This window comes from Aulonocara stuartgranti (genome assembly GCF_965226115.1).
Source record: "Aulonocara stuartgranti genome assembly, chromosome: 3".
Lineage (NCBI taxonomy): Eukaryota > Metazoa > Chordata > Actinopteri > Cichliformes > Cichlidae > Aulonocara > Aulonocara stuartgranti.
In genome coordinates this window covers 14,835,039-14,858,072 of record NC_138941.1, presented here as the reverse complement: position 1 = coordinate 14,858,072, position 23,034 = coordinate 14,835,039, and the positions used below count along the sequence as shown (strand labels likewise).

The following is a 23,034-nucleotide window of genomic DNA, read 5'->3' as shown; positions in this document are numbered from 1 at the left end:
GTTTGCTACTCAGCCAGAATAAACAGCTCGCTCTTTTTAAAAGTAGGCTCCAGAATGGATGATGGCATGTTCGCATGTCTTTATGCAACACTGAGTGTGCTGAACTAAAGGTAGGCCTAGTTTCATTTTCATGGTCATTATTATCATGACAATGATTACGCCTTATTCTGATTATTTCTCCCTTTTGGAGATGTAACATTTACATGAGGGGTGTAGGAACATTTCCCCCTAAATATTTTTAGATAAATTTTTGTTGAAGTCACAGTTTTTGTCGTATTGATGATGCAGCTAGAATAAGTGCTTTTAAATAAAAGAATAACCATTCAAAGTGCTCAGTGGTGAAACTGTAACTCTTTCAGAGTTTGACAGCTGGACAAGTGATGCCGTATTTAAAGAAACATGAGATGAGTGCAGCATATTATCTGAACAGAGATCATTCAATGAGCAAGAATAAACACTGAAAGAGAAACACTTCACTGTTGATTATCATATGAAGTCTAATAAAAGCTGTTAATCTGTTAATATCCTGCTAATCTGCATACAGCAAATACAGAACATGCGACTTTAAAGCATCCAGCAAAGTGATAACTGTCCTCTGCCCACTAAGTAGTGACTCTACAAAAGATTATTTTCAATATCATCTTTATATTATATTTAGTTATTCTCCAGCGCAACAATGTAAGGAGCTCTGTGATTGGTTAGGAAAGGACAGACTGGCCACCTCGATTTTTCTTCACTGCACATTGATCCATAGCTTTGCTCTGTAAAGGCTAACAAAGTGCTTTTGCTTTACAAAGACATTCAGCGTCGGTATTCACTCTTTTAAAATGCCACTGAACACTGGAGTGAAATGGAGCCCTGATCCTCAGAGTTTTATTGTTGCTAACATTTCTTATAGATAGCACAGATAGTGCCCCACTGCAGTAATCACTCATGTCTAGATATTCCTGTTAAAAGGGAGTTTTTCCTCCCCACTGTAACATGGCAAACATAGCAAACGGATAATCCAGCTGAAGCTTCAGACAGCCGTCAGACAGTGAAACACTGCCATCTGCTGGACTCGAATAACAAAGACGCTGCTTTGACGGGTGAGGGAGTTTCAACAAGTCTGCAACGACTCAAGCATCAAACTACAGAACTATTCTAGCGGACATGGTGCTCTAATGACTGCTTCATTAACGCAGGTCAGAAAGGATCAAACATATCAATAAATTATAAAACACAAAACGTCTCTTATTGCCCAGGGCTCAGGAAGTGAGTGTGTTCCTTATAGCCTATTAAACCTTAGCAGGTTATTTTGATGTGTTACAGATGAAACAGCTATCCAGTAACATTCAGCTACAAAAATGCTTTTTTATAATTACTTTTTTACAGCTTCGCACTTTTACACAAGTTTTATCATCAGTGTCACAATGGCTGCTGCTAAAATTGAGTACAAGATATTTGTTGGCCTGATTAAAAGGTCTTGATGCGTGCGCAATCATCCAGGGAAGTAAATCTCCAAAAGTTGATTCTGTTCTTCTGGACGTAGCGTTTTCAGTCAGAGAAACCAGCCGACTGAAGGAACAATGGGCTGGGAGGTCAGTTCCTTAATCATGATTATGCAAATTCTCATGACCATTGATCAACAACCACTGATCAATGGTCTTGAGTACCATTCACAGAGAGTTGGAGAACGGCTGCAATCACAGCATTGTAAGATGGTGACAGATGTACCCTTAGGCCCCCTCCTTGATTCAGAGAGGGTCTTTCCCTTTTCACGTAAATGGCCTCCTTGACTCCGCCCTCAAACCAGCGTTCATTGCAGTTATTGTTGACAATCACATTGTATCGTGTAACCATCCAGCTCACATATTCAATGTAAATGATTTGTTGAACTGAAGACATGATGAATGTTCCTGCATTAAAACACATCCAGCCTAGTGTTCTCACTCTCCCTAAATGGATCTGTTACATTAGTGATATATGGGAGTTGTGTTTCAGTCTTTTCCACATGAGGACATTTACATTTAGTTTTTGCTTTACTGATGAGTGGCTGGTTAACCTGCAGTGGTTGAAATATGTGTCGGTCGTCTGGAAGAGTAGGTGTAGAAGACGTCTTTAATGAATGTAATGCTCTGAAGGTGTCAGTGATTACTGTGAATTCATTATAAAAGTGGATTTCAGTGAATAAAGTGAATAAAGACAGGCCCTCATGGTGACGCTCAGGTGTCCATAAAGTGTAACAGGAGAGCTTTGTCATACTTTCAGATATTTTACATGAGCCAGTCTTTCAAAAATTACATAAATAAATAATTCATTCATTAATCCACAGGAAACACAATGCTCATATCTGAAAGTAAACTCTGATATATATCCCCGACTAGAGTTACTACTAAATAAGGGATCGCCCCAAAATGACTAAATATATAAAGACACTCTCCAGAAGAAGTTAAAGGGATTTTATTTATTGTACAAGCAATATCTTCATAAGAATTACAAATTCTGCAGACATATTACCTTCTTACTGAACCTGAACAACTCACACACAGACGTGTCTGCTGCTTATCTTTGTTCAAACATGATGTTTTATCTTCTCTTCAAAACACATTACTCATCTTTCTGGCATCGTGTTACATGAAAACACCTGCATTCTACCTGTGTCATTGTACCACAAAGACAATGATTGCAACACTGTGCTTGCAAAATAGAAGAAATAAGACGACCAGCAAATACATAAAAGATGGTAAAAGTGATTCCATCTTTGTGTCTCCTCCCATTGTTTCCCCAGTCTGTCTAGTTCCCATATTCCCAGGACACCGCTGGACAACAAGTGGGTATTCCAAGACTGAGAGACAGCCAGAGTTGGCAAAAGATCAGACATTCTCCACTTAAGTAGAAGTAAAAATACTATTGTTCCAGTGAAAGTTAAAGTACTGATTCAACTTCATTACTCAGCTAAAGCAAAAAAGTACAGGCTCGAAGCGCTTACAGAGAAAAGCAGACAACAGAATACAACAGAATGCTGATGGCGGCAGTAACACACACTTGGAGGAGAGGCTCCAGCCGTCCATTCCAGCCCTATCCCTAACATTAACTCTAACCATAACTTTAACCTTAACCCTATCAGGTCTTGTTTTACAAAGCGATTCATGATTAGAACAAAAAACACATTTACACATACCGATGATTTGTCACATAGCATCGTTACCTGTTGGGATGAGAACGTGTTGTTTCCAGAGCACCACAAATTGGGGTGTCTGTAGCTCAGGTAGAGCAGGAAACCTACTAATCAGAAAGTTGCTGGTTCAATCCCCGCCTGCTCCAGCCTGCATGCCAAATATCCTTGGGCAAGACGCTAACCCCAAGTTGCTCTCCGATGCATCCATCGGGAGGATGAATGCGTATTAATGTTAGATAGAAAGCACTTACAGAGAAAAAGCATAGAAAAAAGTGAGTGCATGAATGAGGCAAGTTGTAGAGAGTAGAAAGGTTTTATACAAGAACCAGTTCATTTACCGTTATATTTTAGTTTCATTTTCAGTTCTGTACTTTTTACATGTAATATTGATTCATTAGATTGACTACATGTATTAGACCTAACTTGCGGACAGCAAATTTAAACAACCGTAATAATTTATTTTCAGCGTCTGAAATATTTATTTAGTTTGTTTTTTGTTTTCTTTTTGGCTCCTGATATTAGTCAACTACTATTTGTCAATGTTGAACTAATAATGAATCTAAGAAAAGGTATTTGTCACGGTTGGCCAGCGTCAACCGTGGGGATATGAGGAAGGAGGAGCCAGGCACGGAGCTCTGAATGCAAGCAGTGCGTTTATTTACAGTGAATGGAAAATAACAATAAATCCGCAGTGCGTTCCCGACTCCCGTGAAATGTCCTCTTCCCAGTGCTAGTGTTCCTTGTCTCCGCTCCTCAGTGTCTGAGCACCCCGTGCTCGCTGCCCTCTCGTCTCCACGCTTCTCCTGGGGAGATAACAAACAGGCAGCCGTAAGACACATACAATGCGGCAGACTATCCGTACTGACTGGTGTGGCCGTAAGCGAGGGACTGCTTCACAAACAGCCTCTTTATACATGCTGTGATGACACAGTCATGCTTACGTTTTTATGTCCTGTATATAAGTTGAATTGTCCAAACCACAAAAATGTTGGACTTCCAAATGGTCCTAACACACCGTGTGCTCTCTGTCACTTTAACACTGTGCTGTGAGAAAGTAACATGTGTTATTATGGTGACGTTACCGCGGGAAAAGCATTTTTGCAGCTCAGTGTTGAAGCTGCAGTTCACAACAAAGGTTTGCATGTTTTCGCTGTAACATGTGAAGCTTAGTACAATCCTATATTTTAAAGTATGTGACATTTGCCAAGTATAAAAGGTCTTTTATAGCGGGTTTCTCTCGCTTACAGCCATACCACCCTGAACACGCCTGATCTCGTCTGATCTCGGAAGCTAAGCAGGGTCGGGCCTGGTCAGTACTTGGATGGGAGACCGCCTGGGAATACCAGGTGCTGTAAGCTTTCGCACTTCCACACACAAACTGCAGAGGGCGCCGCTGCTCACTCAGTGGAGGCAGCTTGAGGAAAAGCGCTCCTGATTGCATTTCGCTTTTGTGCAAAACAAAAAAACAACAAGAACGAAATATTTAGGAAATACACGAACTTATTTATTCTGTAAATGTAGAGAATGTCTACGGCTAGTCCGTCTGGGCTCAGTAGTTCAAGGTTCTTTATTTGTCACATGCATAGTTATACAAGTATAACACACAGTGAAATGTAGCCTGACACGCGCCTCAACATGTGCAAAAATTGGGGGGGGGGGTAGAGGAAGAACATTATATATATATATATAGTATGTACATTGGGTGACTGTGCAGTAGTAGCAGCAAGCAGGTGAATTCTGTACATTAATATGAATAGACATCTGACATCTAGTGAGGAACTTGTTATCCTTGTAGCGTGCAGCGGGCACAGTGTCAACCTGACACTCATGTGCAACGACTGCGGCCCCGAAGAATACTGAATAAATGCGCATCAGTGTGCTACCCTGAGCAGGGAACACAATATCATGGAGTTTCTAACATGGAGCAAGGTGAAGGTGACGCGACTATGCAGGACCGCCCCTGCTTAGCTTCAGAGATCAGATGAGAACAGGCTGGTATGGCCGTAAGTGAGAGGCTTCCTCGACAACGGGGTTCATGTAGATACTGTAACCCATTTATTGGGATTTAAAAAACAATTTAGAGTGAAGGATATTGATTAGTTTCTACTTTTATTTTTAATAGCTGCACATGACAGCACAGTTATAATGCATACTTAATGCTGCAATATTCACGTCATAAACAATTGTGAGTGTTTGCACAAAAACATCTACAGGTGCTCTGTGCATGTACAGTGATATTGATGTAACGCTTGAAGAATTTGACATTACTACATGAGTGGAAGAGCTCTTTGCGCAAGACTCACTAACCATCCTATTCGAAAATGAGCTTAAAGAGTGCCTCAGATCCATTTCAATATTTAAACTGTCATTTGTGTGTTGAAATGCAAAAGCTTACGGCACCTGGTATTCCCAGGCAGTCTCCCATCCAAGTACTGACCAGGCCCGACCCAGCTTGGCTTCCGAGATCAGACGAGATCGGGCGTGCTCAGGGTGTTGAGTATTGAGTTGTATTTTTGTTATTGACCAAATACTTATTATCCACCCTGATTTACGAATAAATTCTTTACAAATCCTACCATGTGAATTCATGGATTTCTTTTTCACATTCTGTCTCTCACAGTTGAAGTGTACCTCTGGTGCAAATTACTGACCTCTGTCATCATTTTAAGTGGGGGAACTTGCACAATCGGTGGCTGACTAAATACTTTTTTGCCCCACTGTATCTGGAATAACCCTGACATATTACAAAACAATAATATGATTAATTTCCCAGAATGGAGTTGTAAAGGAATTAAATACTTAGAACATATATTAGAGGGAACAGAATTTATCCCATTTGACAGACTAGTTGCACAATATGGGATCAACAAGAAAAGATTTTTAGAATATCAACAAATTAAATCCATAATAAAAAATAAATTTAACCTCAGTCAAGTTGAATTACAAACACCACCAAGTACGGCACATTTCCTTACTCTTAAATCCCCCAAATTATTATCTAAAATATACAGAACACTTTCTAAATTAGATGAATCAATATCCCTTCCTATTGCAAAGTGGGAAGCAGATTTATCAGTCAGTTTAGACCAAAACTTCTGGTCTCAGGTATGCTTAAAAACCTTTAAATTGATTAAAAATCCCAGTCTGCAATTAATACAATACAAAATACTACATAGAGTGCACTATACAGGTCATCGGATGTTCAAGATGGGCTTTACATCTTCCAACAACTGCTCACACTGTCAAGGCAATACACCAGACAATTACATTCACGCTCTTTGGTTCTGTCCACCAGTGCAGACGTTTTGGCGCGAGGTATGTGAAGACTTATCAAAGTGTCTGAAATGTAACATTCCAACTTCCCCCTTAGTGTGTTTGTTGGGCAGCTTAGATAATGTCACTTCAGAAAAGAATATAGCCTGTATGGCTTTCACTGCCCTATGCATAGCCAAGAAAACTGTCCTCATGAACTGGAAAAATAAAAACAATCTTAATTCTAATCAATATAGAAATTATCTATTAGATTACATTAGTCTTGATACAGCCTCTGCCACCACATCAGATCAATTGCTCTGGGCTCCTTTGATCAGCTCCATCACCTAGTGGGGGTGGGGGGGTCATAGTTTGGTCCCGCCTTCAATGTTGTGATGCTGTGGGGGTAGGGACAGGCTTAGGGCGTCGGGGGGTTCCCCGGAGGCATCTTCCTTGGGGGGCTCAACCCGGGGTAGCGGTCATGTCCGGTTGGGGGCTCTTTTCTGACTGTTTCCTCGTGGCTGCGTGCAGCGGGGCTAGGGGAGGGTTTGTGCTGACGGACGTGGGTTACTGACCTGGTAGCCTGTCTGCCCCTGGGTGGGTCCGGGATGGGCGTGAGGTTCTGGGGGCGCTCCGTCTCTGGGCTGGGGCCCTGGTCAGGCCTCGGGGCCTTGGGTCCTGGTTTGTGTGTTGCCGGGGTTGTGGGCGGGTGGGTGCATGGGGGCCCATCCCTGGCGCATGGTGCCGCCGGTGTGTCGAGCCACCTGGGGGGCTCTTCAACTGGTGGGGGAGATTGTCACACCTTGCAGGAGCTCCTCAGGAACTCTCTGCAGGAGGGGGAGATACAGGAGAGGTGGCGGAAGATCTCAGCCTGGGCGTCTATCGTCTCATGTAATCTGGAAGATGAGTGGATGGTGGGGTGGGTGCAGTTTTCTCTGTGGTGGGGTTGGGTGGACTGTCCCAGGCTCTGTGGGACATTCACATTACTCACACCCTCATTACACATACATATAGGATCTTGGGGGTGGGCACGATACACGGAGTCCAAGTTACCATCAGGGTGTACACCTCACCCCTGGCATCGTTGCCCACCTCTCAATTTTAAATACACGTAGACATTGAGGGCTAGCAGGAGGGACTATGCGCTTACCTGCTGCTCTCTGGCAGGTAGCTCCATGCCCTCCTGGGTTTTAATTGCACCTCAGAACACACATGCATCAACACTACAATGAGCGGGTGGAGGGAGGTTTGGAGTCTTCTCTCACCCCCGTTCTCTGCGGCCTGCTGGAGCGGGGGGCCTATGAGGAGTTGGCCGTCCGACTGCGGTCTGGGGTGTGGGGCCTCCCTGCTGCTGCGGAGTCGGGGCGGTCTGCCTCTCCCCACCGCAGGGAAAAGGGTAACACCACCTGGGTCTGGGTGCAGTTCCCCCCTCCAGGGGCAAGGGTACCTAGACCCGGTTCGTAGAGTACGCTTGGGGAGTGTGATCGTGTATACAGCGTCTCTTTATGTCTGTCTCCACGTCGGTTGAGTGTGGAGTAAGTGCATATGAGAGCATGAGGGTGGGAATGGATGTTTGTGTCTGTGTGTGCCTGTATGTCTGTGTCTATATGTCAGGTTGGGTATCAGACGCCACCTCTCTGGGGACATCTCGGGCCCTCCAAGGTTTGGAGGCCTATCTCCACCCACCACCACTTCCCCTGCCGGTGGCGGACTCCCTCAGGTGTCGGTGCGTTGGTGGTTCTTTGTGTCTGGGGGTGGGCGTCCGGGTACACACCGGCTCACTCCTTGGCGGCCGCTTATTGGGGCTCGCTCGGGCCACTTCGGAGGTGGGGTGCCCCCGGCCTCTCGGCCTGGGGCTCGGTCACTCAGGCACAGCTGGCTGCCGGCGGAGCTCACGGGCGCGTCACTGCAACTCCCCCTGGCTTCTGCTCCGCAGCTGCTGAATGAGCCCTCATCTGGGACTCTCCTTAGCTCTTACTGGGACAGTGGCGCAGCTGCCCCTCTGTGGGTCTTCCATGGTCTCTTGTGTTCTGGGGGCCTCTGGATGTCTGGAGTTTTGATCTCCTCCATACCTGCTTCATACCATAGAGGACAGGGCTGTGGCTCCCCACACTCCCTAGCAGATCATTACATGGAGAAACCTTTGGAATGCAAGCATGCTGATCCACACAGGTATGCACACAGGTGTACACATGGGTATTCACAGACACGGACTACAGCTTTCTTGGCTGCTGCCTCAAAGCACATTATGCGCTGTCTATCTTGCGTGCTGCACAATATCGTTTATTATTTAGTAACTATTGATATCTACTGCTAGCTAGTTTATTGTGATGGTGCTTTTTTTTTTTCTTATTATGTTGCTCTTTGTTGTTTGCTTTCTCTTCTGTTTTTTTTTCTCCATACAGGTGACCCAGGTGTTTCGTTTTTTTTGTTTGTTTGTGTTAAGGAAAAAGTTATTTTGTGCTTATAAAAGTGTTCATATTTTATACACTGTAAGAATGTATCAAAATGTACTCATCATCATGCTTGTGTTTTGCAGAACAAAGTGTTGCAGAACAAAGTGTTGCAGAACAAAGTGTTCATTTTGATGTTGACACTTCATTTAGATATTTTGAGACCGGAAAGAAATGCAACTGAGTGATATACTGATAAGTGTTTAATATTTCTGCTTATGCAAACGTCTTTCTATCATGAACTCTCTGAACAGTCACATCACAACACCACAATGAGTTGTGAAAACAAGCTGTTATTGTTAGATTAAGTTACAGGAACTGCATGTTCTCCCCTCACGAGTGAAGAGCGTGCAGCTAAGTTCCTGTTTTATCTTTACTTTGCCATGTGACATCACTATACTGAAGTGTATAAATAAAGATGCAAGACAAGTGTAGGGGTGTGAGTCTTGTTGAGCTCTCACCCGTGCACGTTAACTGTTGAACTGTCTGAGTGTCATTTCTTCACCTGACTGTTTGATAACTGTTCACCCCTAACAATTAATTGGTCCTTCGTGCCGAACGCCCTCATCAAGTCCCGACGTCGTGAAAAACCTGCTCTGAAGCCTGCATACAGCTCCTTTCTCGCAAAGGATAAAGTCCAGGGACGTGAATTCGGGTCGTGGCCAGCGTCTTATACAGGTCCACGACGGTGGGGGTTGATGGCGGACGTCAGACCGGCGACAATCCACTGAGGTGAATATTTTACACTCAACACACCTTGTGAAAAAACGACTGAGGCAACCTGTGGTCTGTACATAAAATATACAGGTTAAGTAACATTCTCGTCTGAAAAAGGACTGGTAGAAGTTTACGTGGCCACACCTGTTAGTAACATTCTCGTCTGAAACAGGACTGGTAGAGGTTACTGGCTCGCCTGAAAAAGGGCTCGGAGCAAGCAATGTAGGAAGGCACAGAGTTGCCCAGAATAATACTCAATACGCGTATGAACTGTTGTTTACTGTTTTGTTGGTGGAGTAAGTTGATTTCACAGTTATTAGAAAAACTGAACTACTCCACCGAATTGTTTACCGTTGGTCGCTCACGTGCTGGTGGAAACGGGAAAAAGGTTGTGCTTCAACACATAAAATTGACACCGCCCTCAAGGATTAGCTTGAGGGTAGAAGGCTGTGTCAATAGCCACTCCCATTTCCTCGTGCCAGAGAAAAGCGCCACGGGTGTGTGTGTGTGTGTGTGTGTGAGAACGTAATATATCTGTAAACTAAGAAAAAAAAATGGGTAATAAATCTACAAAACTTACTGCTGACGAGCAGTGGTTAGAGAAAAATCGTCCCGGCGCCGGTCAAATTAGTGCAAATAGATGGAGGAACCGAAAGAAATTAAACTGCCCTGCGTGGGAGGGAAAATGCAGTCCCTCTGCAGTAACTATTTTAAAAGAGACCCTCCAAACAGAACTAAATAATGAAACATAGTTGGCATGACGACCATGCCCAGAATGTATAAAATAAATAAAAGGAAATAATTCACATAAAAACCTTTTAAATAAAATAGAGAGATGTATAAGGTACATTAAGGCTGTGTCATTGTTCAGCCAAGGAAAGTGTGTGAAAAGGTAAATGTCTCCAGCTTGGGAAAGGGTGAAACTGCAGATCACCCGAAGCCCTTGATGGATACAAAATAAAATATAAAATATATAATAATAAATTACTTGGTTCGACATGCAACAGAGAGAATGAATGTGACTGAAGGTTGGATCTGAGATGAGGCAAACAGAAGACCAGTCTAAAAAGTAGGCACAAACCTGTTCAGAGAAAAAGCAAATTTGTACAGATTGGATGAATTCTAAATTATCTGTTTGCTGAGTAAGATGATCCTAACTATTAAATTGGCTCAGCAGTAGTATAGTGATATACACTAATAAAATATTGTAATATACTATTGTCATTATATAGAAGGAAAAAAAGATAATATTAATAATGATATAATATTAATAACAAGAAGTATCCTAGTCAGTATGATGTGAGATGGACAATTGTTATGAAGTAGTCTGCATCAAGCTCAAGGTTTGCTCAAACTCAGTATAATGACATATGAGATGAAGAAAATAAAGGCAATATCTAAACCAATTAGGTGCATAGAGGCACTTAACCTGCTTGAAAACCTGTCATTTATCCTAGATAAATATTACTGAGATATAGAGCACATCTATAATAACAACTAATAAGCCAAACCCTGTAGATAATAGCTAAACCTACAGGATTGAGAAGCTGAATTAAATATGTGGACACCGCTAAGTTGATGAGCATGTTACACATTTTTCTTTTATTTTTTCTTTCATTTGTTTTTTTAGAGCAGAGGCTGCACGCTATTAAAAGCCAACACATGCAGCTGTCTGTAAGCTCAGTTTTTCCCTCACACTTCTGCTTTGTTTCTGGCAGCATTTTTTCTTTTTCTTTTTCTTTTTGTGTCCTGACTCATGTATGTTTTTTTGTTTTTTTGATTATTTTGTTGGTTTGGAAACAATTTTGTGACCATACTTGTGGATCATAGTGACACATAGTGATTAGGCATATGATTTACAAATGCCAAGTTTTAGAGCTGTGAGCTATGAGCAATGCAAAGTTTAAAAAATATATATATATATATATATAAACAAAAACTATTATTGGACCTTGGATCTGCCTCCGTTAGAGCCACTCCGACATTTAGCAAGCAAATATTTGCCAGCTACCTCAACAAAACAGCCCTACACTGACTATCACAACACATTGAGATTCAAATCCAGCCCAGGGGCCTGTTCTTCGTACCTCGCTAAGTAAGTTAGCTGGATTAGATTGTTGACGATTTCGCGTGATCCTGGATCGTTCGGTTCCCCGAAGCTCATCCGGGACTTGCTGTCATAGCAACAGAGCCGTAAGCGTAAACCTGCTCCCGAGCAGGTTTACTTTATGTAAACAGGATTAGATCGCGGCCACGCAGGTATGTCCGCTTCATTTATACGAAAGCAACAGCGATATTTTACCACTGTTTCACCATAAATAAATAACATCAATGTAACTAAAGATAATGCAGCACTTGATCCTTTTATTGATGTCACACAGATACATACAGGTCATTTCCTAAAAAAGGGAAATGTACTATTAACATTCTATTACATGTATGTGATTATTACAGATGTAATTCATATTTCAGAGTAGTAATTGTAAATTACTTCGTGTAATCAAGATGAGAGACCACGGCTATAAAAGCGAAGGTGGATTTGGGAAGCCTGTCGCAGCCATGTCCTGTCCGTATACGCGACCAACCCATTGCGGAAGGTGCAAGATTGATAAGGAGAGTCCTCAGAATTCAGCGTATATTGCGGGATAGACAGGATCCTTTAGCTCAGCGCGACAGTGTGCTCATTGAGAGATATCGATATTCCCGTGAGGGTATTATTTACTTAACCAACTTGTTGACGAGGGGGTGCAGGACCACCACCTGTCTTTTTTTCCTCTGCCCTTTTCTTGGTTGCTGTTATGAACAAACTAACAGAGTATTACAGGCCAGTATTACCTTGCCAAGAGACGAAAAGCAATCTAAGTGATAAATATTACCATTCTGTAGAATACTCCTGTATTCCACTTTTACTTGTTCCCATGTTCTTGTGGGTCCTGTTGTGGCTCTAATGTGAAAGGGGATATAATATAACATACTATAATATAATATAATATAATGCCATATGATATTGGACAATATAGTGTCATATGATAGATCTACCCAACCGCCTACTGGTGTTGGCCAGAGGGGCCGATGGCGCGATATGGCAGCCTGGCTACAACCGTAGCTGCCTCCACCAGTGTGTGAATGTGGGAGTGAATGAATAGTGGTATCGTAAAGCGCTTTGGGTGCCTTGGAAAGCGCTATATAAACCCAATCCATTATTATCATTATTATTAAATTACCTACGAGTTTGATTAGTCAGCAACTTTCTGCCAGCCCTCTCTCCTTGCTTTTGCAGCCTTTGCAGTGTTCTCTTGCGTTTTAATTAAACTCTGAAACTCCTGAAATCCCTCACTCATGAGTTCTTGCTCTGCTGCCGGAAAATACCGAGCACGCCCCTTCGACATTTTCGCCGACCAATCAGCGGGTTGCCGATCAATGTTTCTACTATCGATGCGTAGCCCCTTTTACGACACCCAGTGATGTCACATTACTGCGTCCAGCTGTACTAATCGTCAACAGCAGGTGTGTTCGGGGAACCGGATTAGCGAGCTCACGGTTAGCGCGATAGTTTGGTCTTGGATGTGTCATTTGATCTTGGATGTAGTAAGCGACGTACGAAGAACAGGCCCCAGGTCCTGACCCTCCGTATGACAAAGACATACACAGACTAGGTCCGCAGATGTTAACTTTACAAAACCTCTATGTCACCAAAAGTGGTAATGCAGTCTGTTCTGTAATACAACCTGAAGCTGTGCAGCGAGTAAACAAAATGCCAAACCCACATGTGTCCGTAGCCCGTAATGACAGCACTGAGTGGAAAGACTTAGGCCACATTCTTACCCAAGTTGAAAGAGACAGATATGAGAAGACTGAAGAGACACATGAGGGATGGTTACAGGGTCGCAGAACAGGTTGTATGAGATACACATTAGTGTGGTTACTCACCACCCAACACGCTTCCCACATGACTGACAACACTGATTTACATGTTGTGGAAAACGATGACAGCTGATATACACTCTCACTAGAGGCACACCCAGAGGTACAAAAACTGTCCACAACACTGTGGTCAACCGGACCAACAGACGTAGGATTAATTAAAGGAGCAGATCCAGTTGTAGTTAAAACCACCACAACCTACAGGCCGGTCAAACCACAATATCCCTTGTCCACAGAAGCAAAGGCAGGGATCAGGCCAGTAATTGCAGATATGGAAAGAGCAGGCATCCTAGTGAAGACAACAAAAGCAACCTGTAATACTCCAATTTTCCCAGTGAAAAAAGCAAACACAGAAAAATATCATCTAGTTCATGATCTTAGAGCAATAAACGAGGTAACAGAACAAATCCCACCTGTGGTAGCAAATCCACATACAATTTTAAATCAAGTGACACCAAAAGAACAATGGTTCTCAGTTATAGATCTCTCAAACGCGTTTTTCTCTGTGCCATTACACCCAGATTCACAAAACCTGTTCGGATTCACTTTTGACAATGACTTAATGACCTGTATTGGCAAACCAATACTGCCAAAATCTCTACACAAGACAGCAGCATTAGTGACAGATGGCTTAACGCATCTGTCAAGGGGTGGAATGATAGATGTTCTCTCTAAGCTCACACCCTTTCAAATCGTTCACGGGAGGCCGTTTCCACTGCCTCTCACTAGTGAGCCTATTAACAAATCTATAAGAGAAACCACCCTAGCAGAGTGGATGACTAAGCTGCTTGAGAATAAAGAGATTGTGCTAAACAACCAACTGCCGAGTGATATCTCTCCAGTGGCTTGCAGGTTACAACCAGGAGATTGGATCCTGATCAAAGTGCTCCAGTGGAAAAATTGGAGTTCACCTAGGTGGGAGGGCCCATACCAAAGTCCTACTCACCACGCCAACTGCCTGCAAAATAGCAGAAAGATCATCTTGGATCCACCAAAGCCACTGTAAAAAAGTGAGTGACAATCCAGACGTTTAGACACCGGTTCCCCTAGCTTCCAGGTGATCTGTTGGTGAAGGAAAGGGCTGATTGGGTATAACCCGCCCTTTGTCTTCTCGCTGACGGTCTACTCACCAGAAGTCTAGGTGTGCCTGGTCACCATGAAGAAACTTGTCCTCATAGTGGCTGGCATCGCACTCCTAGTGAGCTTACTAGTGCTCACCCAGAAGAAAGAAGAAAAACAGCACCACCTGCAGAAGAAGTGGACACATGACAATTCTCACATCTGCCGACCACAGCCATACACGCAACCATATATGGAACACCACCTGAAACTGATGAAAGCCTGTGCATATTCAGCAAAGCAGCCAATGGTAGTTGCACAAAGAGAGACCTGTATGCGTTAGGACTATTCCTGAAGGGTCAAAGCACAAGGAAGGCAGACACTATCCCATGGTGCAACGGAACCAAGGACAACAAAGACACCCCTTGTGCCTACAACTTGACAAATTGGAATTACACATGTAATGAAGAGCAATGGGTCAACATCAACGCAAGCAACCCAAGAACCAAATCATTCGCCATAACCCTGCCACCGCACACCCAGCACCCAATCTGTTTCAACTTCTCAGACGGAAACAGAAAATTGGGCCGGAACCACAACTGCACACAGACACTTGATTTCACCAGAAGTACAAAAGGAGGAACATTCACCCTGAAAAAAAGGAACTTTCTGGGTCCAGAGAGCCGCTTGGGCCTGCGGGCCTAAAACCTACTTCATGCTCCCACCAAACTCCAACGGCCTGTGTGCACCAATACTGATCTCAGACCACACCTTCAAGATCACCGCAGAAACACACGCAACAAGACAGAAGCGCGAGGCGCCCACAGTGACGGGACACGACTCAGTCTGGGGGATGGATGTGCCCAAAAGTTTCAAACTATGGAACACAGGACAGAAGGTCCTGCATTCCCTGTTCCCATGGGTTGGAACCGGCAAAAACATGCTGCAGATTGAGACTTTGGACTACAGATTTGGACTATTCCTGAACAGCTCAGCAAAAATCAACAAAGCACAAAACGAGGAAATTGACGCAATAAGACCGGACAACGTGCATTCTCAGAACATGACGGATGCTTTGAACACTTTGAAAAAGCTTCAGAAAGCTCAATTTGAGGACTACATGCCTATGTCTAGCTCTGGAGACTGGCTGACTTGGCTACTCTATTAATAAAGGGACTGATTATCATAGCAGTATTACTTTTGTTGCTGTGTATGTTCTCCACATGTGTCTTACCCTGCATAAGAGCAATGATTATGAGGATGGTAAATATGTCCATCATCACATATGATGGAATTCCTCAGGAAGACTACGAGAGCAATGTTTAAACACTCACATACATAATGACGCTGCGACTGGAAATGTTCTCAACAAGTGGCCGCTGGCTGATGACAAGATGTATTGTGACAAGTATAAAATCTTAACAACAGAAGGGAATGTTAAGGAAAAAGTTATTTTGTGCTTATAAAAGTGTTCATATTTTATACACTGTAAGAATGTATCAAAATGTACTCATCATCATGCTTGTGTTTTGCAGAACAAAGTGTTGCAGAACAAAGTGTTCATTTTGATGTTGACACTTCATTTAGATATTTTGAGACCGGAAAGAAATGCAACTGAGTGATATACTGATAAGTGTTTAATATTTCTGCTTATGCAAACGTCTTTCTATCATGAACTCTCTGAACAGTCACATCACAACACCACAATGAGTTGTGAAAACAAGCTGTTATTGTTAGATTAAGTTACAGGAACTGCATGTTCTCCCCTCACGAGTGAAGAGCGTGCAGCTAAGTTCCTGTTTTATCTTTACTTTGCCATGTGACATCACTATACTGAAGTGTATAAATAAAGATGCAAGACAAGTGTAGGGGTGTGAGTCTTGTTGAGCTCTCACCCGTGCACGTTAACTGTTGAACTGTCTGAGTGTCATTTCTTCACCTGACTGTTTGATAACTGTTCACCCCTAACAGTTTGTTTTTTTTTCTCTCTTCCCCCCCTTCTCACCGTCTCGTCTCCCCTTTGGTTTTCTTTCTCTCCCTCTCTTTCTTTCATTCTTTCCCCCTGTCCTATCCCACAGTCATTTCTGTCCCGTTTGTAGCAACTGAAAATAAAATAAATTCATAATTATAATAAAGGTCAATCAAATGGACCAATATGGCAAGGCCATGATGATCCACTTGGTAAAATAAATCCGCTTGGCATCTTTCTTGGCCTTAAGACAACAATTCTGATGGTTATAGATCCAAACGGGACAAAAAAAAAAAAAGAAAAAAAAAAAAAAAAAAAATGAAGGTGGCATAGTGAACAACTCTTTTTGACCCGTTGGTCATTTGTTGCCAGTTTGGCGTTGCAACTTGATTGACTGTTGCATGACTTTGTTTGCATTTTGCAGTCTTCAACTCATATTGGATCTAAAGAAACGTGCAAAGTGCACTGAGCTTGTAGAAGTCTAGAATTGGATCTGCCTGTCAGTAATTTTCTGTTTTGCCCACCTGCTGTACCTTTCCTATTTCTCTGCGTGTAAATGCATGCCTATTGTATTGACTTTTTTCCTGTTGTGGCCCGTCGGCCTTTACCAAGCTTATCCACTAAAAATCTCATGCATGCCTGAGCTAATTTATCATATTTTTCTTTTAGTAAAGAGGCTATGGCGTGCAAAGGATACTGGGCGCCTGGAGTCAGTTGTTGGAACATAAAAGTTATTTGATTCCTCTTTTCGAACACTGCAGGGGTCACGGTGGTTTCTGATGAGGTAAGAGAACTTATCATTATTGATTCTGATTTCGAGGTTCTGCTCCTTCTGAAGCATTTGCAGTGCAGAGACCATTAATAGTTTAAAATGTGCGGGTAGGTCGGGGGGTTTATATTGCAAAACTCTAAGGTTTCACCCATTCACTTTAACAGGAAAAAATGTTATCAACCACAACACAGATGTTGTGACATCTGTGACATCATAATACCCAGTTTCAGTATATGCAGAAAGAACCTTTATCAGCAATTATATTCCTTTAGATGTTTTTGTGTACAGCACTCAAGCAGTTACTTCAAAAATTGTTGCTGTTGTTGTATAAACTCAGATTTTTCAAAACAGGTCATTGATGCATACCCGCACCGTGTCATTGAGAGACGAAAGGAAAGTAAGAAATGTCCTTTGCCTGCTAATTTTGATATAAAAAAAAACCTATTTACTGTTCTCTAACATTTTTGTATACTTGTGCAGAATGCTGCAAACCTGCTCTGTTCAGTAGTTGCAAGCTCGTTGTTTTCTGGGCAGTTCAGATGCCTCAACAAGGTATGTTGAAAGTTCAAAAGTGGTCCAAACAGTTGACTCCTTTCTGTTGCTGAGGAAAGAGTTCGGTTCCTTTAAAGAAGACTATATTTGAAAACACCCTGAGACGCATGGTACCTAAGTAAATCCAAATTACTCTGCACTTCGAATCCCACAGATGAAGTTCCCAGTTGAAGACATGTGGCTGTGCCCTGTGAACTTTGGTACGCACTGGATTCTTGTGGTATGTGTTCATATAGTTATTAATTTGCGTAATTTGTTGTGAAGCAGTTTCTTGCACAAAGTGTTTTTTTTAAATACGTTTTCAGTGGCACAAACTATTGTAATTTTTTAATTTATTAACTTTTTCTTCAGATTGTCAACATTTCTGCACAGAAAATACTGCTCATAGACCCCATGGGGAATGAAGGTGTTTATGACAGGAAAATTCTGCGCAACTGGAGGTATGTATGATACTGAGGTGTTATTCTTAGATTAAAAAAAAAAAAAATCTTGTTTCATTACAAACACTTTTGTTCAACTAGGAATTTTCTGAGGATGAGAGGGCATGAAGACACCATGGAGTGGCAGTTACAGACTATGCAACACGACAGGCAACAGGATTCCAGCAGTTGCGGAGTTTTAATGTTAAAGGTAACCCTTATTCAAATGATTCCATTTCTTGTTAGCTAGAATTAAGACTTTAAGTGAATTTAAGTGAAGTGAAATTTATTTCGGTCAACAACAACAACACAAGTTATCATTTTACATAGAAGTACAGTAACTGAAAAAGGAATAGGCTGAAGCTTTGTGGATTATAATTATCCTATCCTTTACCTAATTAAGACTTTACATTCTAATTATGATCAATCTCACAGTTTGCAGAACACTACCTTGATTTTGGAGAGGTCAGTGAGGTGTCAACCACTACAGAGGCAGTTGTGCTGGAGCGAATGCAGATAGCTTGCACCCTACTTGAAAATTGAGGTAAGTCCAGTAAAGTCCTTATCACGTTAGAGTGTGTACTTCCATTTTAAATAGTGCTTTTCAAACAGCACAGTGCAAATAGTGCTCTTCAAACACTTTCAGATAAGACCCTTCTCAAAGTCTAATTTGAAAAATTCAGGAGACGAATTTTCCTTGAAGTATATTTGGAAAAAATGTACTATTACTCCACCTAAACTTGGTTTTTCTGACCCAGATAGACTGCAGGTCATAACTTACCTGAAGTTAAGTTCACCTCAGGTCTCTGTTCCTCCTGCCTCACCTGTTGCCTCTGTGGAAGCTCTGCCATAGCCACAACCAAACAACTGACTTATTTTTACACATCGACCAGCATCCGGCCAATCCGCCATCTTTCATTGTTTATACCAAAACAAAAGTAAAAAAACCTCATCGGCTCATAAAAATGAAAAATCACCATCAGTATGCCCGATGGCCAGTCCAGCTATGGTCGTGCCATCAGTTAACCCTTCACGTGGCAAATGTGATACGCGTGCCCAGGGTTGCCGACCCCTGCTCTAAAGCATCTGATTTGGATTCCTGAGATCAAATATATTTTCCTTTGGCTTTGTTTTCTTCCCATTTGTGGCTTTAATGTAGTGTTACATCCTGTTTGTTTGCTTCCATCTGTATACATGTCCAGATTCACTGTTATGTTTCTATTCTTACATTGCTGTGTGATCACTGTTCCCTCTGCTGACTGATGTGACCTTTTGTATCTCACACTGATACTTGTCATATTTGTATCTGCGCCTAAAAGATAAAAAGTTTTCCATGCTGAAACACAGCTCCACCTCCTGCAGTTCTCCCTCTGAACCACTAGATGTCTCTGTTATCTAAATGAAGACGTGCAGCAACCACAGCAGCGCTCAGATCACACGTGTCCTGTTATTATGTATAAAAGCATGAAACAGGTGAGACAGGTGGGATCAATATTAATGTTGTGGAAATATATGAAAAAGCAACAGAAGAGTGAAAACATTTCGTGTTTCTAGAAAGATCTTTCAGCTCACAGCTGCTCACAGACTGTATTTACAAGTGACAAACTGCAACTCTACAGTACATCTACAGTATATATCAAATATATTCTGTATTCAAATCTATTGAGTGATGTTTGAAAGTCTTTCCAGGTGAGTTTGATCCAGGAGGGTCTGAAGCCAGAGTCAGACAGAGACTGTGCAGAGACTGTAGAAGGACAGAGCAGCAGCAGAGCAGTCCAGATACACTGATGATCCTCTGTCAGATCCAGAGGGACACACAGGGATGATGCTGGACTCTACATTGTGTCTGACAGTGGAGCTGTTCTCAGAGCAGTTCACTCTGCAGCACTGACAGTCATCTGCACTTCTTCTCATGCCTCTGTCAGTCACTGCTGGATGAAGCTCTCCTCTCCACCTCCCAGTAACATGGCCCAGTCAGAGCGTCTCTACACACAAGCTGCTGCTGCTTCAACCTCTCTGGATCATCAGGACACAGCTCCTCCTCTCTCAGCACACACACCGTCCTGTTTACCATCATCACCTCCACCTGCAGAGAGAAGAAGGAAGAGCAGAGGAGATAAACGAGTGTTTCCAGAGACTCTTCATCAGCTGTCAATCAGTGATGCAGCACATCCAGTATAAAGAGCAGCAGGGACTTCAGTGCTGGGACTGTACTAGGACTCATTGTTGCTTCACTTTTTCTAATCTTTGGATTTTTATTGAAGTTGATGAAAATGTTTTTCCCTCCTAGTTTGAGTTTGGACTTTCATTCATTAGAAGAACCTTGGTGTGTCCACTCTGAGCTCTGTAGGAACCCCAACAACAAGCCCAACAATCCAGATGGACGGTTCCAGCTGTTAACTGGAGGAATTCCATCCAAACATCTGCTCTCACTAAATTCTTCCTCACCTACAGACTGTGTTCTTCACTGCTTTAAACTTGGAAATGAATGCAGTCATTGGTCTGCGTGCTGCTTTGTTCAGAGAGCTGATTGGATGTTGACAGCGTTTGATCAGAGCGTGTCAGCCGTTACTATGGTGACCATAAAGGTGAGAAACAGGAAGTGTTTGTGTCCAATCCTGAAGCCTGTCACCGTTCTCCTCTCACAGCTTCACTGAGAAGCTGCAGCTTTACAGGAAACACTGGATCTTTGTTTCATACTGACTGTGTTTAGTACAATACTGTCACGGCTGCCGAGGCGAGCCGTGTGGTATGACGGGAGAAAGGACCCAAATCGAGTAGATAATAATGTTGGTGATGTTTTATTTACACAGAGGTGAGATGGCAAAACAGGCAAGAGGGAAGACAAAACTAAAGATCTAAACTGGGAAAGCTAAATGACAAACCTGAGAGGGTACCAGAATAGGGTGAGAGGCAGAGAGACACGGACGAGGAACAGAACACAAGGTAACGCAGACTGACATGGGGTAACGCAGACTGACATGGGGTAACGCAGACTGACATGGGGTAACGCAGACTGACATGGGGTAACGCAGCCGAACCGGCAACAGGCAGGAGAACACACAGGGCTTAAATACACACACCAGTAATCAGGGGATGAGAGACAGGAGGGCAACACGGCTGGGAGGAATCAGAGCTGACGAGACAGGGGAAACGTAACCTGAACACACTCACATCAGACAGAGACCTTCACAATAAGACAGGAAACTCAGACACGGGGAACCAAATAAGGCACAGAACTAAACAGACAGATTCACAAACAGACGGGGTGACACCATAGACAGAGACTCAGAGGCAGACCAAATACAGTGGGGCAAAAAAGTATTTAGTCAGCCACCGATTGTGCAAGTTCCCCCACCTAAAATGATGACAGAGGTCAGTAATTTGCACCAGAAGTACATGTCAACTGTGAGAGACAGAATGTGAAAAAAAAATCCATGAATCCACATGGTAGGATTTGTAAAGAATTTATTCGTAAATCAGGGTGGAAAATAAGTATTTGGCCAATAACAAAAATACAACTCAATACTTTGTAACATAACCTTTGTTGGCAATAACAGAGGTCAAACGTTTACTATAGGTCTTTACCAGGTTTGCACACACAGTAGCTGGTATTTTGGCCCATTCCTCCATGCAGATCTTCTCGAGAGCAGTGATGTTTTGGGGCTGTCGCCGAGCAACACGGACTTTCAACTCCCGCCACAGATTTTCTATGGGGTTGAGGTCTGGAGACTGGCTAGGCCACTCCAGGACTTTCAAATGCTTCTTACGGAGCCACTCCTTTGTTGCCCGGGCGGTGTGTTTTGGATCATTGTCATGTTGGAAGACCCAGCCTCGTTTCATCTTCAAAGTTCTCACTGATGGAAGGAGGTTTTGGCTCAAAATCTCACGATACATGGCCCCATTCATTCTGTCCTTAACACGGATCAGTCGTCCTGTCCCCTTGGCAGAAAAACAGCCCCATAGCATGATGTTTCCACCCCCATGCTTCACAGTAGGTATGGTGTTCTTGGGATGCAACTCAGTATTCTTCTCCCTCCAAACACGACGAGTTGAGTTTATACCAAAAAGTTCTACTTTGGTTTCATCTGACCACATGACATTCTCCCAATCCTCTGCTGTATCATCCATGTGCTCTCTGGCAAACTTCAGACGGGCCTGGACATGCACTGGCTTCAGCAGCGGAACACGTCTGGCACTGCGGGATTTGATTCCCTGCCGTTGTAGTGTGTTACTGATGGTGACCTTTGTTACTTTGGTCCCAGCTCTCTGCAGGTCATTCACCAGGTCCCCCCGTGTGGTTCTGGGATCTTTGCTCACCGTTCTCATGATCATTTTGACCCCACGGGATGAGATCTTGTGTGGAGCCCCAGATCGAGGGAGATTATCAGTGGTCTTGTATGTCTTCCATTTTCTGATGATTGCTCCCACAGTTGATTTTTTCACACCAACCTGCTTGCCTATTGTAAATTCACTCTTCCCAGTCTGGTGCAGGTCTACAATACTTTTCCTGGTGTCCTTCGAAAGCTCTTTGGTCTTGGCCATGGCGGAGTTTGGAGTCTGACTGTTTGAGGCTGTGGACAGGTGTCTTTTATACAGATGATGAGTTCAAACAGGTGCCATTCATACAGGTAACGAGTGGGGGACAGAAAAGCGTCTTACAGAAGACGTTACAGGTCTGTGAGAGCCAGAGATTTTCCTTGTTTGAGGTGACCAAATACTTATTTTCCACCCTGATTTACGAATAAATTCTTTAC

At 42.9% G+C, this 23,034-nt stretch overlaps 2 protein-coding genes across 3 annotated transcripts in view; both read right to left on the bottom strand.

Moving 5' to 3' along the window:
* Nucleotides 1-23,034, bottom strand: part of LOC309702569 (uncharacterized protein) — a 1,256,944-nt gene that overhangs the window by 696,631 nt on the left and 537,279 nt on the right.
* Nucleotides 1-23,034, bottom strand: part of LOC309702578 (protein NLRC3-like) — a 174,090-nt gene that overhangs the window by 55,667 nt on the left and 95,389 nt on the right. Inside the window, exon 9 of one of the 2 annotated variants that reach the window (XM_082527189.1) lies at nt 19,703-20,363. The exons of the other annotated variant lie outside the window; for it this stretch is intronic. Within the exon in view, the coding sequence (XP_082383315.1) occupies nt 20,354-20,363 (10 nt within the window). The 3' untranslated portion in view covers nt 19,703-20,353. Of the gene's footprint in view, nt 1-19,702; nt 20,364-23,034 lie in introns of those variants that run through there. 2 annotated transcript variants of the gene reach the window in all.